Here is a 23,870-nt window from a genome sequence, read left to right on the forward strand (position 1 = left end):
CCGACACTACATTTCCCACAATTGCAGCCACGGCGCCCATTGGTTTTGGAGAAGCCATGGGAACCTGCGGCAGTTTGGGTGTGAGGCTGACGGCACTGACGCTGGGCGTGAGGAGGGTTAGACTGAGGGGGTGCGGAAAGGAACTGCTAGCCCCGCCCTCAGTCCCTACCCTTTGGAGGACAGCGCTTCCCTCTTAGAGCGTTTGCCGCCGCCGCGGCCGCTACCTTAACTTTTTTCGTGCTCAGGATCTCCCTGCCACGCGGAGTCCAGGGAGGAAAAACGAAGCCAAGGCGCCAGTATCCACACCTCCCACGCCACTTTCAGCCCAAGCTTGCCCCAGCAGGGATGGGCGACAAGATCTGGCTGCCCTTCCCCGTGCTTCTCCTGGCTTCTCTGCTCCCAGTGCTGCTGCCGGGGGCGGCGGGCTTCACGCCCTCGTTAGACAGCGACTTCACCTTCACCCTTCCGGCCGGCCAGAAGGAGTGTTTCTACCAGCCCATGCCCCTGAAGGCCTCGCTGGAGATCGAGTACCAAGTAAGTGTGGCGAGTGAGCCAACCTCTTTCCTTTAGCCCTGCTGCACCGCGTTGTCGCCTCACCAGCTCACGAACTTGCGGACCGCCAAGGAGGTGAAGGGGCGAGGGCTCCTGGGGAAGCCCGCCCCCTCCGCGCAGGCGCGCGAGGCGAGGCTCCCGCTGGGGTTGGGGTTGGGGACCCAGAAGTTTGGTCCTCTCTAGAACTGATGACTACCCGCCCCCTTTCCATTCCTCCGGTCGGAAAGAGGCCAGAACTAGTGATGTCGGTGGCTTTACTCTTTTGTTTCTTAACTCTCCAGTCGTTTTTCTAGCTAGTATACGCTCCAGTACTGAGAATTTCACAATACAAGACTGATACACGTTCTTCTTTATCATTGGACGGAATGATGACACTTGTTTGAGTCATCCCCACCACTGTCTCCCAATTGGGAAATTATAAATGTTCACGTCTTTGCTGCAGTTTTGGATTTTGGAATTATGAACATGTGATTATCACCAAGTGCGATTTTGAAATACCTTGAAAGGAGCTATATATTGCCTTATCTAGTGGTGCATTTCCGTCTCAGTTATATATTCATTCTTTTCAAATAAAATGAGGTCAAATCGTATATTAAAACTTTATAACTTTTCATTGAGCATTGTCAGCATTTCCTGCATGTCTTTTTTCTTTTTAGTAACTGCATAATACTCCATTATAAGAAATTTCCTTAATTTTTGTGTCATTCTGGTGATGGGTAAATTTTTATTTATTATTTTTTGCGGGATGAGGCTACTGAGCTTTTACCACTGAGCTACCTCCCCAGCCCTTTTTATTTTTTATTTTGAGAAAGGGTCTTGTTAAGTTACTTAGAGCCTAGCTAAATTGCTGAGGCTAGCCTGGAATCTGGGATTCTCTCCTGACTCAGCCTCTTGAGTCTCAGGGATTACAGATGTGTGCTACCACACCTGGCTCCACAGAGCTTATTTTGATGTTTACAAGTAGTACTGTTTCATCTTTAAATTTAACAGATAACATAATCAAATTTAATTTTTAAAGTTGGTATAGAGCATTTCTTTTTAAATATTGCATACTTTTACACGTAGAGCAAAATAAAAAGTTATGTAGGATTTTATCTGAAGGAACTTTAGATTAGATTATTTATCAGTGAATGCCTAAGGAAAGCACTGAGTAGAGTATCTAAAGTCATATAATTAGCTATCAAAACTAAGGCTAGAACTTAACATTTCTTGATTCCCAGTAATGTTCAAAAGTTAAACCATAAAGGGGGTGGGGGTGTCAGTCAGTGGTAGAGTGCTTGTATGCCCTGGGCAAGGGCCTGGGTTTAATTCCCAGCACCTGGAGGAAAAACAAATTGAATGTTTGCTGAACAGTTAATATGTGCCAAGAATTGTGCAGGGTTGGGGAATCTGTTAGTAAGAGTCCTTATTCTCAAGGAGCTTAATCAAGGGTTACTGGTTCATAAATAGGTAAGTTCAATAAAGTATGGTTAAGGGCTATTAGCAGAGGGCCACTTCTGTGGGTTTCAGAAGAGGATTCCTGGAGAAAATAAATTCTGGAAAGATGCTTAAATGAGAAAGGAATGCAAGAAATGAGGGACATTTCAATAAAGTGAACAAAATGAATATATACATTGGGGCTGGGGTTGTAGCTCAGTCGTAGAGCGCTTGCCTAGCATGTGTGAGGCAGTGGGTTTGATTCTCACCACCACATATAAACAAATGAATAAAAATAGAGGTCCATCAACATCTAAAAAAATTTTTTTTAAATGAATAGACACAAAGTTCTGAAAATGCATAGTATGAGTATTTAGAGATAAGCTTGTATTACACTATAAGTTCTAAGTTTTTATTAGATTTTAAGACTAAACTCTAGGGTAGGAGAAGCAGAAAAGGAAATTGGAGAGGCCAAAAAGCTGGGTCATGGGTCATGAACCATAGCCTTGTGTGCCATGCTAAGTAGCTTTTCCTGTGTTTTGTATGCCATTTAAGATTTAAGCAGATTGCTGGGTACACTGTGAAAGATGGATTTAAGGGAAGCAAAATTAGAGGAAAGGAAATCAACTTGGGTGTTAGTGAACTAGTATAAAGAAAGCAGTATGTATTGATCAAAAACTCCTCAGTATTTACCCACATATTAGGGAAGAAGTCTATTTTAACTACTAACTTCTTGAGTTCAGAATCCTGACTCTTGATTACAACTTGCGTGATCTTAAACAAGTTACTTCTGACTTACAAAATGGAAATAATAGTTACTACCTCCCGGAGTCTTGGGGGAGTAGAAGAGTTAATAAATATTCAGAGAAATCCCTGACACATGCTAATGTTCACTGAATGTTAGTTTTACATTTATACCTCTGGAGTTACATAGTTTGCTTTAGCTTTATACTTTGCATCATTAGTCACTATTAAAGTGTCTTGTTTATTCCTCCAAAGCATTCTTCCCCCCCCAAAATTTTTTTGGGTAGGGTGGGAACCAGGAATTGAACCCAGGGGTGCTTAGCCACTGAGTCACATTCCCCTCCCATTTTAATTTTTTTTTTAAATTTTTTATTTTGGCGGTGCTGGGGATCGAACCCAGGGCCTCATGCTTGCAAAGCAAGCACTCTACTGACTAAGCTATCTCCCCAGCCCCCCCATTTTTAATTTTGAGACATGTTGTATAGGGCTTTGCTAAATTGCTAAGATTGGCCTCAAACTTGCAATCCTCCTGTCTCAGCCTCCCAAGCTTCTGGGATTACAGGTGTGAGTCACTGTGCCCAACTCTAAATAATTTGTTCATGTGTCATTTAATATCTGTAATCTTAATGTTGGAGGGATTTGTAGGATGAGAATTATCTTCAACCCTTTGTTTACATTTTCCAACTCCATGATTAATTTCTCAATTGCTACAAAGTACTGATTTTTTTGTCTTACAGTTTGTATAGGGGCAAGGGGAAATTTCCCCTCTGCCCCCTCAAGGTTACCTGAAATGAACTGAGAGTAGGTAGATCAGTAGGAGAAAAAGGCATTTGATCATAGTTTGACATAACACAGGAGCCTTCAAATTAAATACCAAAAGACCCAGAGTATACTATCCACTTTTATGCTTAGGTTTGATAAAGCCATATAGAAATATAACTGGACAAAAAAGGTATGATCTAATAATAATAGATTGGTGGGGGGACAGCAAGTCCTGATTCTTCCTGGCTTTTATGCAGTATTTCTTTCTGGCTATGGGGCATGACTCTTTCTAGAATGGGAGTTTACAATCAAGTAGAATAGATAAGTAAATTTCTTTATGTCCAGCTCTTACACAGAAACATAAGAGGAAATTAGAAAAATATTTTAGGTCTTATGGCTAATTATGAGGGAAAGGGCTTCTGGTTTCCATGCCCCACCTTAGATAGAAAGAATTCTAGTATGTATGGCTTACTTCAGGGAAAAATGGACAAGAAATAGGAGTACAAGAGAAGGTCAGAGACAAACTTCACTTCTCAGGTCTTTACTTACTTTGGGCCCTAACATTAGTTTTTACAGTGTAATTAAGTAGACATTCCAACATTATCCTTGGTACTACTGGTTACATATTGGTGTTTTCTGTTTGTTTTTTCTTGGTGTTGGAGATTGAACCCCAGGCACTATACCACTGACCTACATCCCCAGCCTTTTATTTATTTATTTTTTTAATTTTAAGACAGGTTCTGTTTCAATTGCTGAGGGTCTTGCTAATTGCTGAGTCTAGACTCAATTGCAGTCCTCCTGCCTCAGTCTCTAGAGTCACTGGAATTACAGACATATGCACCACTGTACCCACCACTTACTGAAAATTTTTAATCATTTCTTACTTTTAGGTTTTAGATTAGTTTTTTGGTAATTGACCAACCCCACTTTATAGTACTATAAATTCTTGAAATTTTTTAATCCCAATACATATATCTTATGAATAAAAAGGATCACTTATCTAAAAATTTAAGTCATTGTTAAGTGCTTAATATGAATCAACACTATTCTATGTGCTAGGTATTCAATTTAGTAAAAATATAATCCATGTCCTCATATAGTCAAGTATGGGAACAGACATTAATCAAATAAATTTAAAAGCATAATAAGTACTATGAAGACAAGCACACTAGTCTGAGTGTATTCATAAGAAGAATTTATTTCATCTGGAAATTGAGGAAGGACATCCCAGAAGTGGAGTTAAGAACAGTAGAGGGACTGGATTTGTGGCTCAGTGGTAGAGCACTTGCCTAGCATGTGTGAGGCTCTGGGTTCAATTCTCAGCACCACATATAAATAAATGAATTAAAATAAAGGTTAATCAAAATCTAAAAAATATATATTTAAAAAAATATTAAAAAAAAAAAAGAACTGTAGAATAGGGACTGGGGTTGCAGCTCAGTAGTAGAGTGCTTGCCTAGCACATGTGAGACACTGGGTTTGATCCTCAGCACCACATAAAAATAAATAAATGCAATAAAGGTATTGTGTTAATTTACAGCTAAAAAATTATTTTTAAAAAAACTGTCAAATAATCAGATTTTTACCAGGCATGTGAGTAGAACAAGACAATGGGTGAGAAGAATAGTTTGTGCCTAGGAGCTCAGGAAGAAGACAGGATACCTTGGATGAAATGAAAGCACGGGAAAAAGTGGCACAAGACTATTCTAGAGAAGTCAGTAGTAACCAGACCATGTAAGGCCTTTTAAGGATATGGGTTAAGTATATCTTTGTTAAGGATATGGATCTTTTCCAGAGAGTATTAGGGAGCAATTAAAGAATTTTAAGTAGGTTAACCTGATTAGATTTGTGTTTTGATAAAGATCATTTTGGTCACAAAGTATTGAATTCTCTGTGCCAGTTTCCCTATACACATAACCACAATAATCACTTGCTTTCTATAGTTATTATGAAAAATAAATATATTAATACATGTAAGAGTCATGATGTCAGTCTGACAACTAATAAGCACTCCAAAAATGTTAGCTAGAAAATACACCCTCAGCTTAGAATAATACATAGTGCATGATAGGTACTTAAAAATATTACCAATGGTGAACCAAATTTTCACTCTTTGAGAGAAAAGAGTTATGTCAAATTTCTTTTATTTTTACTAGATTTTTAAATTTTCTGAATCTCATGTTAAATTTCAGTATTTTTCCATTAAATTGTCTATTTCATCTAATTTTAAAAATTTACTTGTATATTATACCTAATACCAGTTGGAATATGTCCTATCTCCATTTTATCTGCAGGTATACATACCTAATTTTATATGTATATGTATAAACTAGATAGGACTGTTTTATTGAGCTTTGAAAAAAATTGGCTTTTGAGCATTTTATTTCCTGGCTCATTAACTCCTATTTTATGAACTTTTTTTTTTAAATGTTTTTTTAGTTGTCAATGGATCTTTTATTTATTTTTATGTGTAGCTGAGTATTGAACCCAGGACCTCACACATGCCAGGCAAGTGCTCTCCCACTGAGTCACAACTCCAGCCCCTATTTTTACAAACTTTTTTTTACTTCCTATTATAAAAGTAATATACAACCAGCTGGACAAGGTGGCACATGCCTGTAATCCCAGAAGCTCAGGAGGCTGAGGCAGGAGGATCGAGAGTTCAAAGCCAGCCTTAGTAACTTAGTAAGGTGCTAAGCAATTCAGCAAGACCCTGTCTCTAAATAAAATACAAAGAAGGGCTAGGGATGTGGCTCAGTGGTTAACTGCCTCTGAGTTCAATCCCCAATACCCAGAACCAAAAAAAAAAAAAGTAATATACATTCTTAAGAACAAGTCAAAAGTACAAAAATGAGAGAAAAAATAATCACTCATGGAGAAAGGAGGAATTACATATGATCTTATGGATATTTGTCATTCTCCTAAATATGAATTCTTCCACTCTTTTTCCATACTCATACAAACATATAGGTCTTGGTTGAGAGTTTTGATTATTCTTCATTCATTCATTCATTCATTTTAATTAAAATAATTGTTCTTTTAATTAAAATATCATCATCCTTATAATCCTTACAGAGTTTTCAACTACAAGAAAAAAAATTGTTTTATTTGCTGTTGGGAATTAAACCCAGGAGCACTCTCCTGGTGAACCACATCCCTGCTGCCCCTTTTTTTCTTTTTTTTTTTTTCTTTTTTTTTGGGGGGGGGGGAGTATATTTTTAGCTGTAGATGGACACAATACCTTTATTTATTTTTTTTTCCTTTATTTATTTTTTATGTGGTGCTGAGAATTGAACCCAGTGCTTCTTCACACATGCTAGTCAAATGCTCTGCCATTGAGCCACAACCCCAGCCACCCCCACTTTCAATCGTGGGTTCAATCGTCAGACAGGGATTCCTTAAGTTGCCAAGGCTGGCCTCAAACTTGTGATCCTTCTGCCTCAGCCTCCTAAATATCTTGAATTATAGGAATACATCACCGTGCCCAGCAGCATCTTCATTTTTTATGGAAGGCATATTCTTGGATTTCTCTGAGGACCCATGTTTTTAAGTCTGTTAACTATTTTTAGGGAACTTGACTCTCAAGAAAAACCCATAGTGTGAAAATGAGAGCATCTCATTTTCAACAAATATCTGGTGTTTCTCTAATCTGCTTAAGAATTTTGACATTGATAAATATTGGTGGCTACATATACACTTTGTTCAGTGGACTATCTTCCAGAAATTACTTATTCTTAGTCTGCAAATGCTGTTTTGAGGCTGTTTTGGCTTGTTTGTTGCAGTACTAGGGATTAAATCCAGGGTCTCACACATGCTAGGCAAGTGCTACCACTGAGCTACATCCCCAGCTTGTGTCTTATGGATTATTTTTATTATGTAGCTTCTACATTTCATTGGGATTTAAAGAAAAAAGAATTATGTATATTTCACCAGCCATTTGAAACCAGTTTTATTACCACAAGAGTTCCGGAATAGTTTTTACTGAGAATGATCTTTTATAAGATTACATTAAAACCAACAAGAAAAATAGTGTGATTTACAAAAAAGAGTAGCCCTTGAGTGTTGGTTATTTTTTAAGAGACTGTAGTGTTCCAATTAGATAAATTTTTCATTTTAAAAAGTGCTATACATACAGAAGAGAAAAGTCGGAGAGAAATGAAAGGAAAACGAGAGATTCTATAGGAAACACTAAGACATTTTAATTTGTATGAGATGAAAACAGATGGATTTATTAAATATTTGCATTGGTAACAAAATCAAAACATTAGTAACATTGTTAAGACTAGTAAATACCTTAGAGTTATAAAAATAGTGAGTAATGTGAAAATTTTTCAGTCATCATAAAGATGCTTTGGCTGGGCACAGTGGCACACACCTATAATCCCAGCAGCTCAGTAGGCTGAGGCAGGAGGATGGGGAATTCAAAGTCAGCCTCAGCAACTTAGCGAGGCACTAAGCAACTCAGTGAGGCCCTGTCTCTAAATAAAATACAAAAAAAGACTGGAGATGTGGCTCAGTGGTTAGGTACCCTCGAGTTCAATCCCCAGTACCAAAAAAAAGATGCTTTCATCCCAGATAATATATGATTAAGTGTCAAAGAGGATAGGCATGCCTTCTATAGGAACACAGGAAAGAATATGAGAGAACTGGGTAGAGGGTAACATGGGGGGAATCAGAGACCATTTCAGAGGACTTAAGCTGGTAAATGGGTACAGTTGGATGAGGAACTGTTCAGGAGTCCATAAGAACACTAGAGACAACACAACATACTTATTAACAATTACTCTGGGGGCTGGGGATATAACTTGGTAGAGTGCTTGCCTTACAAGCACAAGGCCGTGGGTTCAATCGTCAGCACTGCAAAAACAAAAAAACAAAACGGTTACTCTGGGGTGGGGCACAGTGGTGCACACCTGTAATCCCAGCAGTTTGGGAGACTGAGGCAAGAGAATCACAAATTCAAGGCCAGCCTCAGCAACTTGTTATGACCCTAGGTAATTTAGTGAGACCCTGCCTTAAAATAGAAAGGACTAGAGATATAACTCCGTGGTAAAGTACCTCTGGGTTTAATCCCTAGTACCAAAAAAAAAAAAAAAAATTACTCTGAAGCCAGATGAGTTAGCACATAGCTGTAATCCCACCTATTTGGGAGACTAAAGCAGGAGAATTGCAGATCCAAGGCCAGTCTGTACAACTTAGTTTAAGACCCTCTCTCAGAATAAAAGGTGTTGAGGGGTGGGCACATGTGCTAGGTTATAACTCAGTGGTAGAGCAGGCACTTACCTAGCATGGAGGAGACCCTGGGTTAAATCCCCAGTACAACTCCAAATAATTAATATGGAGACAAATTGCCAAATTCAAATTGTGACTGTGCCACTTCTTTGTGAAAGCCTACTTCTTGTGCCTCGGTTTTGGGGTTTTTTTTCCTATGATAAGAAGAATAAATATAAATATGTACAACAAATCCCTTTGTACAAATTATGATGTACCAATAAACTATGGAAAAAAGAATAATAGAACTTACCTTTTAGAATTTTGTAAGGAATAAATTAATCCACATAAGTCACTTAAAACAATGTGTAGCAGAAACTACAGTTGTTATCTGCTGTTATCACTATCACTACCCTCATAAGGGCATTTTGGGGTTATAAAGGAACAGATCGTGTTCATTGGCCAATTGTAAACTGACCAGATTAGAATACCCAGTTCATTACTAGGGTATAGTAGAAAAAATATTTTAAAGAAAAAAGAAGTCATTTGGGGTCAGATCATGGAAATCTTGAATTAAGTAGCTAATTTTTCTTTTAATTGAAGAGGAAATTGACTCAAGAAGTTATTTAGAATCTCCTCCCTCTCCTCCTTCCCCTCCCGCTTCTTCATATTATTGAGGCGCTTTACCACTGAGCTATATCCCCAGCCCTTTGAGTCAGAGTCTTGCTGAACGGCCAAGGGTCGCCTTGAACTTGTGATCCTCCTACTTCAGCCTCCCCAGCTGTTGGGAGGCATGTGCCCCTGGCTTAGAATGTCTTAATATTGCCTAAGTTTTAAGTAAAAATCCCAGCATTTGAACTGCTCTCTGTATTTCTGTCCACTATATGAGGCTGCCACTGTTTTAGGAAGATTTATTTTAGTTATCTCTATAAGGCCTAAATTTAGGTTATGGCAACAGAAATGGATGGGGAAAGCACAAGTTCTGAAAATGAATGGAATTGAATTAGATGAACTTTCAGCTCCCTTCTAGTCAGCCCTGCCATATCTTAGGTGACTTTCTTATCCCTCTAGGTTTATACAGAAAATCATTATATCATATGATCTACTTTATATTTTATTTTCAGAATTTATAATATATATTTTTCTTTTGTGTGCTTGTCTATAGGTTTTAGATGGAGCTGGATTAGATATTGATTTCCATCTTGCCTCTCCAGAAGGCAAAACCTTAGTTTTTGAACAAAGAAAATCAGATGGAGTTCACACGTAAGTAATCTCTTTGAGTTCTTTTGACTGAATAATGTCAGTGAGCTATCTTCAGTACTGAGAAATTTAGTATTTCCAGTGCTAAATATCAATATTAGATAATTCCATGTGATTTTAAATAGTCCTTGATAGTGGACCATCCTCTTTTTTTTATTTTTTAAATATATTTTTAGTTGTTAATGGATCTTTATTTTTTTTTTTATTTATATGTGGTGCTGAGAATCTCACCCAGTGCTTCACACATGCTAGGCAAGTGTTCTGCCACTGAGCCACAACCCCAGCCCAATAGTGGACCATTTCTAAACTTAAAACATCTTCCATTACCCTTTCCTTGCTTTGCTTCCCCCAGATCCCCTTTGAGACAGGGTCTCAATGTTGCCCAGGCTGACCCTTATGTTCTCAGATCTCCCCTCAGCTGCCCCAGTAGCTGCAACTAGCATTTTTCTTTTTGTTGAGGCATTTTGTTTTGATCCTGATTTTTTTTTTCCTGCTTTGGTTAACTAGATTAGTACTCCTGGGTATTACGTTCAATATACTATAGCATTTTTTCTGGCTAGCACAGACTTTTCATTTTAATTAAAAAGCTCTGTGGGTGGGGTTGTGGCTCAGTGGTAGAGTGCATATGTGAGGCACTGGGTTTGATGCTTAGCACCACATAAAACAAATAAATAAAGGTATTCTGTCCACCTACAACTAAATATATATATATATTTTTTAAAAAGCTATTGTTCCAGGTTTGTCTTAAGATTTCTCAAGCTGTTACCTTTTTTTCATGTTTTTATTTTATTTTATTTTAGTTGTAGATGGATACAGTACCTTTATTTTGTTTGTTTATTTTTATGTGGTGCTGAGAACTGAACCCAGTGCCTCACACATGCCAGGTAAGCACTCTACCACTGAGCCACAACCCCAGCCCTAGTATCATTTTTATCCTTAGTTTTCTTTCTTAAAGTAACAGTGTGTGTGTATGTGTGTGTGTGTGTGTGTGTGTGTGTATAAATTGCTTGTTTTACTCAGAACTCACTTTTTTTTTTCTTTGATAATTAGAAGGCTTAAAAATAGAGTTTGACCAATAGGAAACCATATAAAAAGAAACTGCTTATTTGAATTCAGAGTTTGACATATTCTCTTCTTACGTTTCACTCCTCTTTTCACATTTCACTGGTACATTCTATTATTTCATTCCATTCTATTCTATTATTTTACTATTGCACTTTCTTTAGTCAATATTGTTACTGTGTTAAAACCAAACTCTAAATTTACAGAAAAAGGAAGAACAAACACAGAGTATCTTGCCATAAATTAAGATTGGCATGTTATATGCTTCTAAATTAATTTTTCCAATCCACAATAAGATAGATTCTTTTGATTCCCAATTCCAAGTTTACAGACAAGGACAGTCAGAGAAGTTAAATAAGTCGCAGGGATGCACATGCAGGGTGGAGACAGGATGAACCCAAACTCTTGCTTTCTACCATTGGATGCTTAGAACATCCCTGGCACAAAGCACTATTGTAAGCAGTAGCTACTATTATAATTGTTGGTCTTTGTTAACCAAAGTGCCTGGCATGTAACTGATACTCAGTAAACACTAAATAAATGAAAGGAAAAAAGTGTCAACTGTAATTTTTTAGGATATTCATTTAAAATGCTTTTTAATGGTAATTTACCTATGTAGAACATGGGAAAATATTTGCATAAAATATTAATAAATGAATAGTAGTGGTTCATCTTTTAAGTTTCAGAATATAAAAAAAAAATTGTCTTTTTTCTCCCCAATTATCTGGTCTCCTTCAGTGACAAATCATAATTAACTGTTAGTAGGGAAAAGTATTTTATTGCTTTTTTTCATAGAATTACTTCTAATTAAACCATTGGGAGATAGAACTTTCACTTACAGTAGCTCACATTTGTTGAATTCTTTTGATATGCCAGTTCAGTATTCTAAGTACTTTTCATGCATTAGGTTTTTTTAATCCATCACAATTCTAAGAGACACATAATAACAATATCATTTTACTAATGAGTAAAATGAGGCATAGAAGACGTTGCTGAAGCATACCCACCTAGTGAATAGCAAAGTCCATATCTAAATCCAGGCAGTCCAAGTCACCCTTAATCACTACATCAAACTTAAAAACAAACTTTTCTAAAAAGTAGATTTAAACAAAACTTTTGTCTTTAACTATATTAATTTTGTTAAGGCAACTAAAGTTAAGGCATCTTTGTTTTTAATATACCTGCTGAAGCTCATACATCTGAGTCAGTGTTTCTCAACCTTTTCATTTGCACTTTCTTGCCCCACTTGAAGTCTTTTTAGACTTTTTTTCCCTAATTAACATGCCATGAAATTTTAATACCACAGATATACTGCTTATCTGTTTATGTACTATATATATATATATCTGCACTTTATATATAAAAACAGTAGGTGCAAAGCTTACTCTTCTTATTAGTGGGTAAGAATGGCTAAAGTTGAGTTAATAAAATTAAGACTAAAATCCAATTAAAACAAAAAGCTAGGGGGCTGGGGAGATAGCTCAGTTGGTAGAGTGCTTGCCTTGTAAGCACAAGGCCCTGGGTTCGATCCTCAGCTCCCAAAAAAAAAAAAAGAAAAGAAAAAAAAAACCTATTAAGAGTAAATTTTTTTTTCTTTGTGTGTGTGTATGTGTGGTGCTTGGAATTGAACCCAGAGGTGTCTTACACCTGATCTATATCCTCAGCCCTTTTATTTATTTATTTAGGTACCAGGGATTGAATCCAGGGCACTTAACCACTGAGCCACATTACCAGTCCTTTTTCATATTTTATTTAGAGTCTGAGTCTCACTGAGTTGCTTAAGGGCCTTGCTAAGTTGCTAAAGTTGGCTTTGAACTGCAGTTCTCCTTATCAGCCTCCTGAGCCCCTAGGATTACGGGCATGTGCCACCACTCCCAGCCTTAATTTTTTTATTTTGAGGCAAGGTCTTGTTAAGTTGCGGCCCCACAAAGTCGCTAAGGCTAACCTTCAATTTGCGATCCTCCTGCCTCAGCCTCCTTAGTCGCTGAGATTAAAAGCATGTACCACCACACCGGCTAACTTTTTTATTTTGAGACAGGGTTTTACTAAGTTGCTGAGATAGTCCTCGAACTTGTAATCCTTCTGCCTCAGCCTCAGGTATCACTGGGATTACAGCATGTGCCACAACACTTTGCTAAATTAATTTTATAACTATTTTCTGAGTAATTTTTCATGCAATTTATTTGCTTATGTATGGTAATGTATCAATTATACATGCAAAGCACTTTATATAAATACATAAGAATAGCAACAAAGTTTTAAAAAGCATCCAAAACATTTTTTTTCAGCAAAAGTAAAATGATTGGGAAATTACATTTTTTTTAAAATGATCTTACTAAAAATTATTTTGGGTGTGTGTGTGTGTGTGCGCGTGTGTGCGCTCGCACGCACACCTGGGTGTGTCATATTGAGGGTTGAACCTAGGGCCTTGTGCATACTAGGCAAGTGCTTTACCACTGAGCTACATCCGCAGCCCCAGAAATCAATTTTTGCTTGATATGGGCAATGAATTTCAACTACAATTTGTTCAGATGTTATTGGAAGTTTTTTCAGGATTTGGCATAGTGAGGGGTTGAATAACCTCTATAGAATTAAATAACAAAATATAAACTTGTTTGTGTTAATTCTCAAGAGAAGCATTAAAGATTAAACATAAACATTTGCATGGGAGCCAGGGATAATAAAAGAGGCATGCAGTATGATATCAGGATCAAGCAGTCAACCAATTGAAAGTCCTCCAAAAACAACTATTTGTCATTGCTTTATAGTACTGTTACTGCATAGATTTTGTGTATATTCTTTGATTTCATGCTGCTTGTAAGATACCAGGAAAACCCAATGAGAAGAATTGAATTTTTTTTTTTTTTTTTTGGGTGCTGGGGATCGAACCCAGGGCCTTGTGCTTGCAAGGTAAGCACTCTACCAATTGAGCTATCTCCTCAGCCCCAGAAGAATTGAATTTTAAAGAATAAAATTCAGATAGGATTGAGCTTTAAAGGGCCACAAACCATTATAATTAACCACTAGAATTTATTGCCCTTTTCTGAGCAATATCATACCCAGTGAGAATGCATGATTTAAATGTTTCAGAACTTTTTGTTTATTAATTATATCATTTTGTTAGTGTGAATAAATCAGAGTATGATAGAAAGTTTACCTCAGGGAAATGTCCCACATCTGGGGAACTTAATATTCATGATTCATATCATGTGGTTTGTTTTTTTGGTTTTTTTTTTTTTTTCCCTTTTAAAATTGTTCTCTATTGTATTCATCAGTATTTGCTCAGGCTTCTTCCAAAGGTAAAATAAGTGCTCAAAAGACAAAAGTTTGCCACAATTGAGATGATTGCAAAGAATGCACGCAAGCTCTGAGCTGTACTGTAGAAAGATGAATTAACTTCAAAATCAGAAAAACAAACTTCATCTATTTGATCCTAGGCAAGTATCTTAACTTGTTTAACCTCATTTTACTTACCTAAAGAAGGCAAATTATGCCTATTTCCAAACATTGATAAGGATTAAGAGATAAATATATAGGGCTAGGGATGTAGCTCAGTGGTAGAGTACTTGCCTAGCACATGATGCACTGGGTTCAATCCTCAGCACCACATAAAAATAAATAAATAAATAAAATGAAGGTATATAAAAAGATAAAATATGTGAAAACAGTATGTAAATTATGAAGGGATATACAAGCATTGGCCATTACTATTTATAGTACATATGATAAAATCTGTTTACATTGCTGAGTTATTTGTTTTGCTTAAATAAAAATGAGTAAGTTGACAACAGAACCCAGGTATGGTGGCTTCTATGATATAAAGTTTTCCTCAGCAAATGCCTGTAATTCCAGTGACTCTGGAAGCTGAAATAGAAGGATCCCAAGTTCAAGGACAGTCTCAACAACTTAGTAAGACCCTGTCTCAAGAGAAAAAAAATAAAAAGGGCTGGGGATGTAGCTCAGTTGTAGGGTATCCCTGGGTTCAATCCCCAGTACTGGGGGTGGGGGGAATAAAAGAAAGAAGAAATTGGCAATAGGAAATAAAGAGATGGGAAATTAGTTTTAAAGGTTAGAATCACATGTATTCAGAAGCCTCTAGAAAATAATAAAAGTGGGGCTGGGGTTGTAACTCAGTGGTAGAACACTTGCCTAGCACTTTTGAGGCCCTGGGTTCGATCCTCAGCACCACATATAAATGAATGAATGCATGAATGAATGAATGAATGAATAAATAAATATTTTGAAAAACGAAAATAATACAAGCCTTCTAAAAATTTAAGTCTTCTACCAGTGCTTGGAAATAAGAAAACTTCAAAACTCATTTATAATCTTTTTTTATGATTTCTTTCTGGTGTCTTGAACCTCCTGGTCCTCGCTTATCTACTACAAGGTATAATTTGCGGGGCATAATCTGGAAAGCTGGAAGGAAGTTTGACCGTTTCAGGTCTTTTCTAATTGCAGCAAACACTCAGAATCCTTTGATACATGACACTTGCCCCAAATGAATCTGGATTTCACTGAAGATCTTAACAAAAAAGTATATTTTGGATCCTCCCTTTCTCAAGCATGATTTTTATAATGTTGCATGTCAACCAAAAAGATGTATAGATAGATATTCTAAGACAAAAGGTAATGTCCAGTTTAATAAAAATGATGAAATAAAGGATATTTGCGGGCTGCAAAACCTAACGCTGGACCACAAAAAGATAAGAGATATTAATCCATAGCAGATCTGACTTCACGCCCCCACTGATTAAGTCCCCCAATTCCAGTTGAAGCCTCCCGTGAGAAAGTGAATAGAATCATATGATAAGCAGTTTAAAATGCAGCTAGGATACTAGGGATAGAGCGTTTGGCTAACATGTGAGGACCTGGATTCAGTCCCCAGTACTGTAAAATAAAATTAAATGACATAAAATAAAATAAAATGCAACTGGGACTGGGGATATAGTTCAGTTTGTAAAGTGCTTGCCTCACATACACAAGGCCCTGGGTTCAATCCCCAGCACCACAAAAAAATTAAAAATAAAAACAATAAATAAAATGCAACTGAGGATTTGAAGTTAGATCATCTGAGTAAATAGGAAACTTGCTAGACATATCAAAACCTTTATTAGAAATATCATCAGAATAAAGAAAACTTTCGGTGCCGGAGGAAGCTGAGGCGAGCGCTGGAGGCGGCTCCCATCGGCCTCCGGCGGGACTGAGCGCAGGGAGGCCGGAAGGCGGGCGCACGGCGGATGAAAATGCGAACTCTCAGAAAAGTGAAATAAAGGAGCATATTTAATGAAAAGTTTCAAAGACTGAGAAACTAAACATGAGGGTAGCAGGTGCTGCAAAGTTGGTAGTAGCCGTGGCAGTGTTTTTACTGACATTTTATTTCTCAAGTATTTGAAATAAAAATGGATACAAGTTTAGGAAATCTCTTTGCAAGATCAGCATTGGACACAGCTGCACGTTCTACAAAGCCTCCCAGATATAAATGTGGTATCTCAAAAGCTTGCCCTGAGAAACATTTTGCTTTTAAAATGGCAAGTGGAGCAGCCAATGTGGTGGGACCCAAAATCTGCCTGGAAGACAATGTCTTGATGAGTGGTGTGAAGAATAATGTTGGAAGAGGGATCAACGTTGCCTTGGCAAATGGGAAAACAGGCCCAAATGGGAAAACAGGAGAAGTACTAGACACTAAATATTTTGACATGTGGGGAGGAGGTACGTGTGAATAATGTATAACTCTGTTCTGTTGCTGACAGTGACTGAATCACCTCAATGTAATGTAGCCCATTAATGAGAGAAAAATGGTACCACTTGTGTGCTAGTTCATTTGCTTCTCTATCTTTTCACTAAATGTCCAGGTGTACTTTAATAATCAAAAAAAAAAAAAAAAAGAAAACTTTCATGTGTGACAGGATTAATTCATTTAATGTACACATTAAGTATACTGAATTTTGTTAAAGATTCTTTGTAATTTACTCTAACTGAATTTTAGACCATATATGTATGTATCATCTGAATCAGTAGTTGTCATAGGGTAGTTTTACCAAGTAAATGCCAAGCATGTCTTAAGTTGCAAGTACTTGAATGTATATATTTCCAGGCTGGTTTTTCCCAAAAAAACTATAAATTATCTTTTAATACTAAGGAAATCTATTAGCAAGCTGTTCAATTATTATGAACTATGTTTTTTCTTCTCTTTTACCTTCAGTTGTTTTGCCTTTGCTCCTAGGTAGAAATATGGATAATTGAAGACATGCACTTTTTTTCAATACAGGGTTGAGACTGAAGTTGGTGACTACATGTTCTGTTTTGACAATACATTCAGCACTATTTCTGAGAAAGTAATTTTCTTTGAATTAATCCTGGATAATATGGGAGAACAGGCACAAGAACAAGAAGACTGGAAGAAATATATTACTGGCACAGATATGTTGGAGATGAAACTGGAAGACATTCTGGTTAGTATGATTTTTAATACAGTACATAAACATTTTGACATCATTTTAAAACTCAATTTACTTTGTTCATATGGCCCTTAGATTTTTTTAAATAACTTACCTCAAGAGGACTATATTATAAAAATAGGTATTTTTTAGAAAAATGTACAACTTAGAATGCATCTTGTTAGGCTTGTTTTATGAATATGATATTGGAAAATTTCACGATTATAAATAATTATTTTGACTGTATAATATGCATATCTAAAAATGAGATATTTTCTAATTTCACTATTCTTTTGACTTTGTGAGATAAAAACATTGGGTATTTTGCTAGATATTATATTGGCTAGACATTCAAACAAAAAAATATTATATACATACAATGTCTTAGGTAACAGGTAAATAATAATGAACTGGTTTTTTAAAAACAATCATTTTTCTTGCGTTGTAAGGGATAAAAAAATAATTTATATAAAATGCCACTCATTTTTCATATTACCTATTTTCAATTCATAGTATCTTTGTTCCTTTTTAAAACAGCTATAAACACAATTTAAATATATCAGAACTATTATATAACCTTACAAGGTTTCTTTATGCAATATAAGTAATGACTGTTCCTTAATTAAATCAGGCACTCATCTGTCTTAAAATTGTATTTGGATTGAAAAACCTAGCATAAAGCACATCTTTAACTTAAAATTTTTGAATATTCTTTGTAGTAAAATTATTTTATTTATCTTCAGGAATCCATCAACAGCATCAAGTCCAGACTAAGCAAAAGTGGTCATATACAAACTCTGCTTAGAGCATTTGAAGCTCGTGATCGAAACATACAAGAAAGCAATTTTGATAGAGTCAATTTCTGGTCTATGGTTAATTTAGTGGTCATGGTGGTGGTATCAGCTATTCAGGTTTATATGCTGAAGAGTCTATTTGAAGATAAGAGGAAAAACAGAACTTAAAGCTCCACCGGATTACTTACATTGAGATAAAGAGGCATAAAAATGCAATAAGCTGGTACTATTAGTAGTCTTTTCCAAAATGTTTTCAGGTATTATCATTAAGTGTAAAACAAGTATCATTTTAATGTGAAAGGAAAGTCTTCACTTTCTGTGCAAATAATCTTATCAATTCAGTTGTTTTTAAGTGTATATCAGGAATATTTTGTAAAATACAAGTTTAATTGAATGAAGCCATATTAATAATTGCATTTTCCTAATTTTGAAGAAATTTTTCATGTCACAGTGATTAAATACATAAATACTGAGTCTAAATACAACACCAAAAATCTGCTTTTCCCCACAACTTTCTTTGTAAATGTGGCAGTTATAAATCAACTGTAAAATTTTTTAATATAGTAAGTTATGTAAAATCATGTAAGAATGATTTGACTATATCATATAAGAATGAATTGACTATATCAACTTTTCTCTTTATATATGCATCTCTCCTAAAAGATAAATAGAAGCATAGCTTTGAAATAAACATTTTTAGAATTTTTAAAACCAAATATATTTCAGTGTAAAATATTAACAAAATGTATTAGTTTTATATACTTAGCCTATATCCAGAAGTTGACATTTTGGTAATTCTTGAAACCACAAAAGCATACTTTCTCATTATAATTAGGACAAGTTTTCTCTTTGAAATGAAGATAGAATTAAAAGTTTTCTAAAGTGAAGATATATAGATAAAGGTTGTCAGCCTCCCTAAGGATGCATTCTGTCTAGACCTTAGCTAAGGTATAGAATTTTAAAATTATATGTGAGATAAAATAATTTTATTTTTGTATTATCTGTTGACAGTATTATGTTCTAACATGATTATTGACTTCGATAATACATTATTACCAACAATTGTGAAGGAAATATTGCTAAGAAGACCTGGGCCTAGTGTAAATAAAATATCTCCTTTTCTGAGTTCTGAAAATTATTAGAAATAATAGAAAAGAACTGAAGTAAACTTGAGAATATCTGATCCAAAATAAGGTTCACTTAGGTGGAACTGCAAATAAATAAAAATCTGGAATCTGATGACTCATCATGATATGCCAATACTAAAATAAATCATTAGTGGTTAAGTTCCAGTTAATTGAAGAAACTGACTGTGGGTTTTATTTTCTACAATTATTCTGTTTTGAATTGTCTTTTATTAGTATTCAGGTATATTTTATGAAATATAAGCTCTACTGTAAGATTTAATACTGGTTGTACACACTTACTATAATTTTTATTAGAGCATTCATTTCTGATCACTTTATTTATTCACATTGAAGTAAGGATTAGAAAGAGTCCCAAGTTTTAAACATATAATATTTAAATAAGCCATACATACATAAAAAATATCTACTATCCTAGTTTGTCTGTAGAGTCTTATTCAAGTACTAGTATTTTTACTTCATCATAAATGAAACAATTTTTAAGTTATACCCATTGATAGTATTATGATAAATATGAGTTAGAAACAATCAACTTAAAAATTGGGGCATAGCTGGATGTGGTAGTGCACGCCTATTATCCAGCTACCCAAGAGGCTGAGGTACGAGGTTCACAAGTTTGAGGCCAGTCTCAAGAACTTAGTGAGACCCTGTCTCAAAATGAAAAACAAAATAAAAAGGGCTGGGGATGTAGCTCAGTGGTAGAATGCTCCTGGGTTCACACATACACACACACAAATTTGGGCATAGAACCCATTTATATACAGGTTATATTTATATTGCTGGAATTCTTGATAAGCAATAAAAATACCCAGAAAATTAGTGATTCCATTTATAATTTACACTCAGTGGTACAGAAAAAATATATTTCCCTCCTTTTTTAGGCCCTTAGAAGAATAGAAAGTTAGAAATTATTCAGAGACTTTTTTCCCCCTTCCATCAGTGCTGGGGATCGAAACCCAGGGCCTCATGCATGTTGGTCAAGCTCTCTACCATTGAGCCACCTTCTCTTTTTAAAAATGAGGTAAATGCCAAATATAATTAGTTACCTTATTTGGCCAAAAAGATACTTCAGGTATCTAAGAGAAGCCCCTATGACACATGCAGAGCAAAGGCCAGTAAGATCATTTTTAATGAAAAGTCCTCCTTTTTCCCCTTTCTGTTAAATTCATAATGAGAATCCTACTTACAGTACTATAAATAATAAAGCAGGGTACAGATATAACTACTGCATCTTTTCTATAAAACTGTGATTAAAAATTCTACCTCTTATATATGGCTATTACTGTATACTGTACTTAATTTCTTACCTAACACTGAATTATTACATCATCTTCTACCTGTGATTTCGCCACTGATTTTAAACTTATGATTCAGTAACTACTTACCATATAATAGTGTCTTTATTTGGAAAACAAAGAATTTACTATTATTAAGGACAATTATATTTTTATAAATGCAAAGTGAAGAGTGATATTTAATAAGCTTGTTACCTGTATTGACCCAAAAGAGTAAAATTTGTAAATGAAGAACAAAAATCTTTAACATTTTTGAAGGCATATTATCTGTTTCATGCCATTTTCTAATGTCACTTTCTAAATTAAAATTATGCTCACATCAAATAAGCTGTTTATCACTGAAGAGCTGATTGTGTCTTTGCTTATTAATTATATAAACTTAAAATACTGCAGTATTTAAGGCCAAAAGTTCATTCTGATTTGTATTTGGATCATTATTAAAGTGCTATTCTTTCATTTGAATGTCAACATATAGAAAGTAAATAACTGAAAGTAGTATTGAAATGAACTACGAATTGAAATGTAATTTCATGTCTGGTATATTTATCTTTCTGAAATATTATGTCTTAAAGTTAACTGAAACTGAGTACCTGTGATTACGTATATTTTCAAATGAAAATCTTTATCTGGAATTTTTAAAGAAATTAATTCAGCATGTAATGTTTTTTTTATCTGGAGTGTGATGCACAGTATTGCTCAAATTGTTGTATATTTGTGAACAGCCATCTTAAATGAACAATGGACTCCCAAGTACTGAGTATATATAATAAAATTTAATTTTTTTGGGTGGAGATGTCGGGGGGATTTCAACTGAATAAAAATTATTTTCAAAGAAAATGTTACCTACCAATTATTATAAATGCCATCTACTCCTTAAATCCTTCATGTCAATCTTAAGTTAAATGGGTTTCCAATCCCATTTTGAAAACCATAGCTTCTTGCATCTCTTTATATCATACTAGTTTGAGTTCTATTTATATATGTACATATTTATCTGTTGCCTAGACATGCATTGTACCTAATTGTACCTAAAAGAGCATCAAAATATAAAGAGGCAAAAATCATCATTTTCTGGAGGTTTTTGTTTGTGCTAGGGATTGAACCCAGGAATGATTTACCACTGAGCTACATCCACAGTCCTATTTATTTATTTTTTGAGACAGGGTGTCACTGACTTGTTGAGGCATTGAACTTGGGATCCTCCTGCCTCAGCCTCCTTAGTCACTAGGCTTACAGACATGTACCACTAGAGAATTTGTTCTTCAGGTCTGGAGATGGCTCAGAAGTCTTAGTTTTTATTCAGTACAATATGGAATTCTATAGTTACCTGTGAACATTTGCTAGCTAGGTGATGTTGGGAAATCAAACCCCTTTGAGCCTATTTCTTCATTTGTAGAAATATTTTAAATCCATCTTAAAACTTGTTAAAATATAGCATATAAGGGCTGGGGATGCAGCTCAGTGATAGGGCACTTGCATAGCATGTGAGGCCCTGGGCTCAACCCGCAGTACCAGGGGAAAGGTGGAGAATTGCATATAATAAAATACAGTGATTGATGTAGCTTGGTATATTACTGGTCATTTTCTTCATACCATCAGACAAGCCACTTTACCCCACAACCTGATAGAAATCCTTAAGGTACATTTCTGTTCCTGCATTCTATCATTTTCAGGTGTCTGGGCTTGTGAAAGCCTTCTATCATAAAACAGAGCCATGTACACTTATGTCCAGAGAGGGGCACAGATTCAAAAATTCAGACCTAGAATAATATTACGTATAAGAGAGCACATTAGGACAGACTCTGGATCCCTACATCTAAAAGAAAAAGACCTGTAGATTATTCACTGACTGTGAATAACAGTTTAATAATGTGACAACTTAAAAAACAGCAAAAACTAAAAAACTAGTTTTTCCATTTTAGCAGGCCTAGGTGTATTAATGTGTCTTCTATATTTGATAAGTAAATGGGGAAGCAGTAAAATGAACATTGAGAATCAATAATCCAATACTGATAAAAATTCACTTACAAAGTTACTATTCCCCAGAGTTTTTAAATAGCCACAATCATCAAATGTTTTAAAAGTGATTATTGAGGAGCTGGGGTTGTGGCTCAGTGGTAGAGCACTTGCCTGGCATGTGTGAGGCACAGGGTTCGATTCTCAGCACCACGTGTAAATAAATAAATTAATTAAAGAAAGGTCCATTGACAACTAAAAAAAATTTTTTTTAAAGTGATTATTGATACATACAGTATCAAATGGGAGGTTGGACTAAATCTAACCTTTCTACTCTTGAATTCAATTCTAATAGGATTAGTAGTGACGTTTGTAGGAGAAAGCTAAAAAGACCAGAACTTCAAAAGATACATTTTAGGGTTGCTTTACCAGGAATTGGATCACTCACATATTGGATATGAAATAGTAGAGCCACTCTGGAAAATATTCTTGGTGGTTTCTTATAAAATTTAAAATGCACTTAAAATGTAACTGTGCATTTGTACTCTTGGGCATTTATTCCTAAGAAATGATACTTAAAAATAAAACAAAAAAAAAAAACTGTTGTTCAAATAGAAACCTAAACACAAAGCAGCTTCATTTGTAATAGTGTAACACAGAGTGTGTTAGATGGGTTGTCTCACAAATTCAAAGAATGCGATTCATGGACAGCAGAAGGTGAAACCAAAGTATAAGAGTTTCTTAAAGCAAAGCAAAGTGGATAGGTATTGTGTGGGGGGTTATATGGATCTACAGGTTGAAGGAAGTCAGCCCCCTGCCCAATTCTGGGCAAGGTAGTCACTGTCCACAAGGCACTTATATAGCCCTTAGTCCAATCAATATATTGATCCAGTATTTGAAGAGGCTGTGACTTCAAGTCACATTCATCCCAACTTTTTATAGACTTCAGGTCATGTATGTCTTGATTTTAAAACCTTTTTGCAAGTTTCTCAGCAAAAACTTACAGCCGTGTTCATGCTCTGCTGGTCAGGAAGTCCACCAGGGGCCTACTTCCCTATCTGTCTAGACTTATCCATTCCATCAGACTTCAATAGCAAAAAACTGAAAACAACTCAAATGTCCTTGAATACGTGAGTGACTACATTTTAATAGTTGGGGGCTGCTGTTGAGCTCAGTAGTAGAGCACTTGCCTAGCATGTGTGAGGCACTTGGTTTGATCCTCAGCACCACATA

At 35.6% G+C, this 23,870-nt stretch overlaps 2 protein-coding genes across 2 annotated transcripts in view; one reads left to right on the top strand and one right to left on the bottom strand.

Annotated features, from left to right (window-relative positions):
• Nucleotides 1-634, bottom strand: part of Ccdc18 (coiled-coil domain containing 18) — a 109,540-nt gene extending 108,906 nt beyond the window's left edge. The window contains exon 1 of the mRNA XM_047553010.1: nucleotides 558-634. The gene's annotated coding sequence lies outside the window, so the exon portion shown is untranslated. The remainder of the gene's footprint in view (nucleotides 1-557) is intronic.
• Tmed5 (transmembrane p24 trafficking protein 5) lies at nucleotides 70-23,219 on the top strand. The gene is made up of 4 exons (XM_047553106.1): nucleotides 70-534; nucleotides 9,851-9,948; nucleotides 17,279-17,462; nucleotides 18,191-23,219. Exons 1-4 carry the CDS (start codon nucleotides 346-348, stop codon nucleotides 18,407-18,409), a joined length of 690 nt encoding a protein of 229 aa, XP_047409062.1. The 5' UTR covers nucleotides 70-345; the 3' UTR covers nucleotides 18,410-23,219.
• Nucleotides 23,220-23,870: the final 651 nt, after the last annotated feature.

The sequence above is a fragment of the Sciurus carolinensis genome, chromosome 1 (genome assembly GCF_902686445.1).
Source record: "Sciurus carolinensis chromosome 1, mSciCar1.2, whole genome shotgun sequence".
Lineage (NCBI taxonomy): Eukaryota > Metazoa > Chordata > Mammalia > Rodentia > Sciuridae > Sciurus > Sciurus carolinensis.

What these genes read in the sequence shown, in the direction of transcription:
- Tmed5 (XM_047553106.1), top strand. Translation starts at nt 346, where the DNA reads ATGGGCGACAAGATCTGGCTGCCCTTCCCCGTGCTTCTCCTGGCTTCT. An exon ending in AAATCAGATGGAGTTCACAC is followed by an intron (nt 9,949 to 17,278) that starts GTAAGTAATCTC and finishes TTTTCAATACAG; the next exon opens with GGTTGAGACTGAAGTTGGTG. An exon ending in TGAAACTGGAAGACATTCTG is followed by an intron (nt 17,463 to 18,190) that starts GTTAGTATGATT and finishes ATTTATCTTCAG; the next exon opens with GAATCCATCAACAGCATCAA.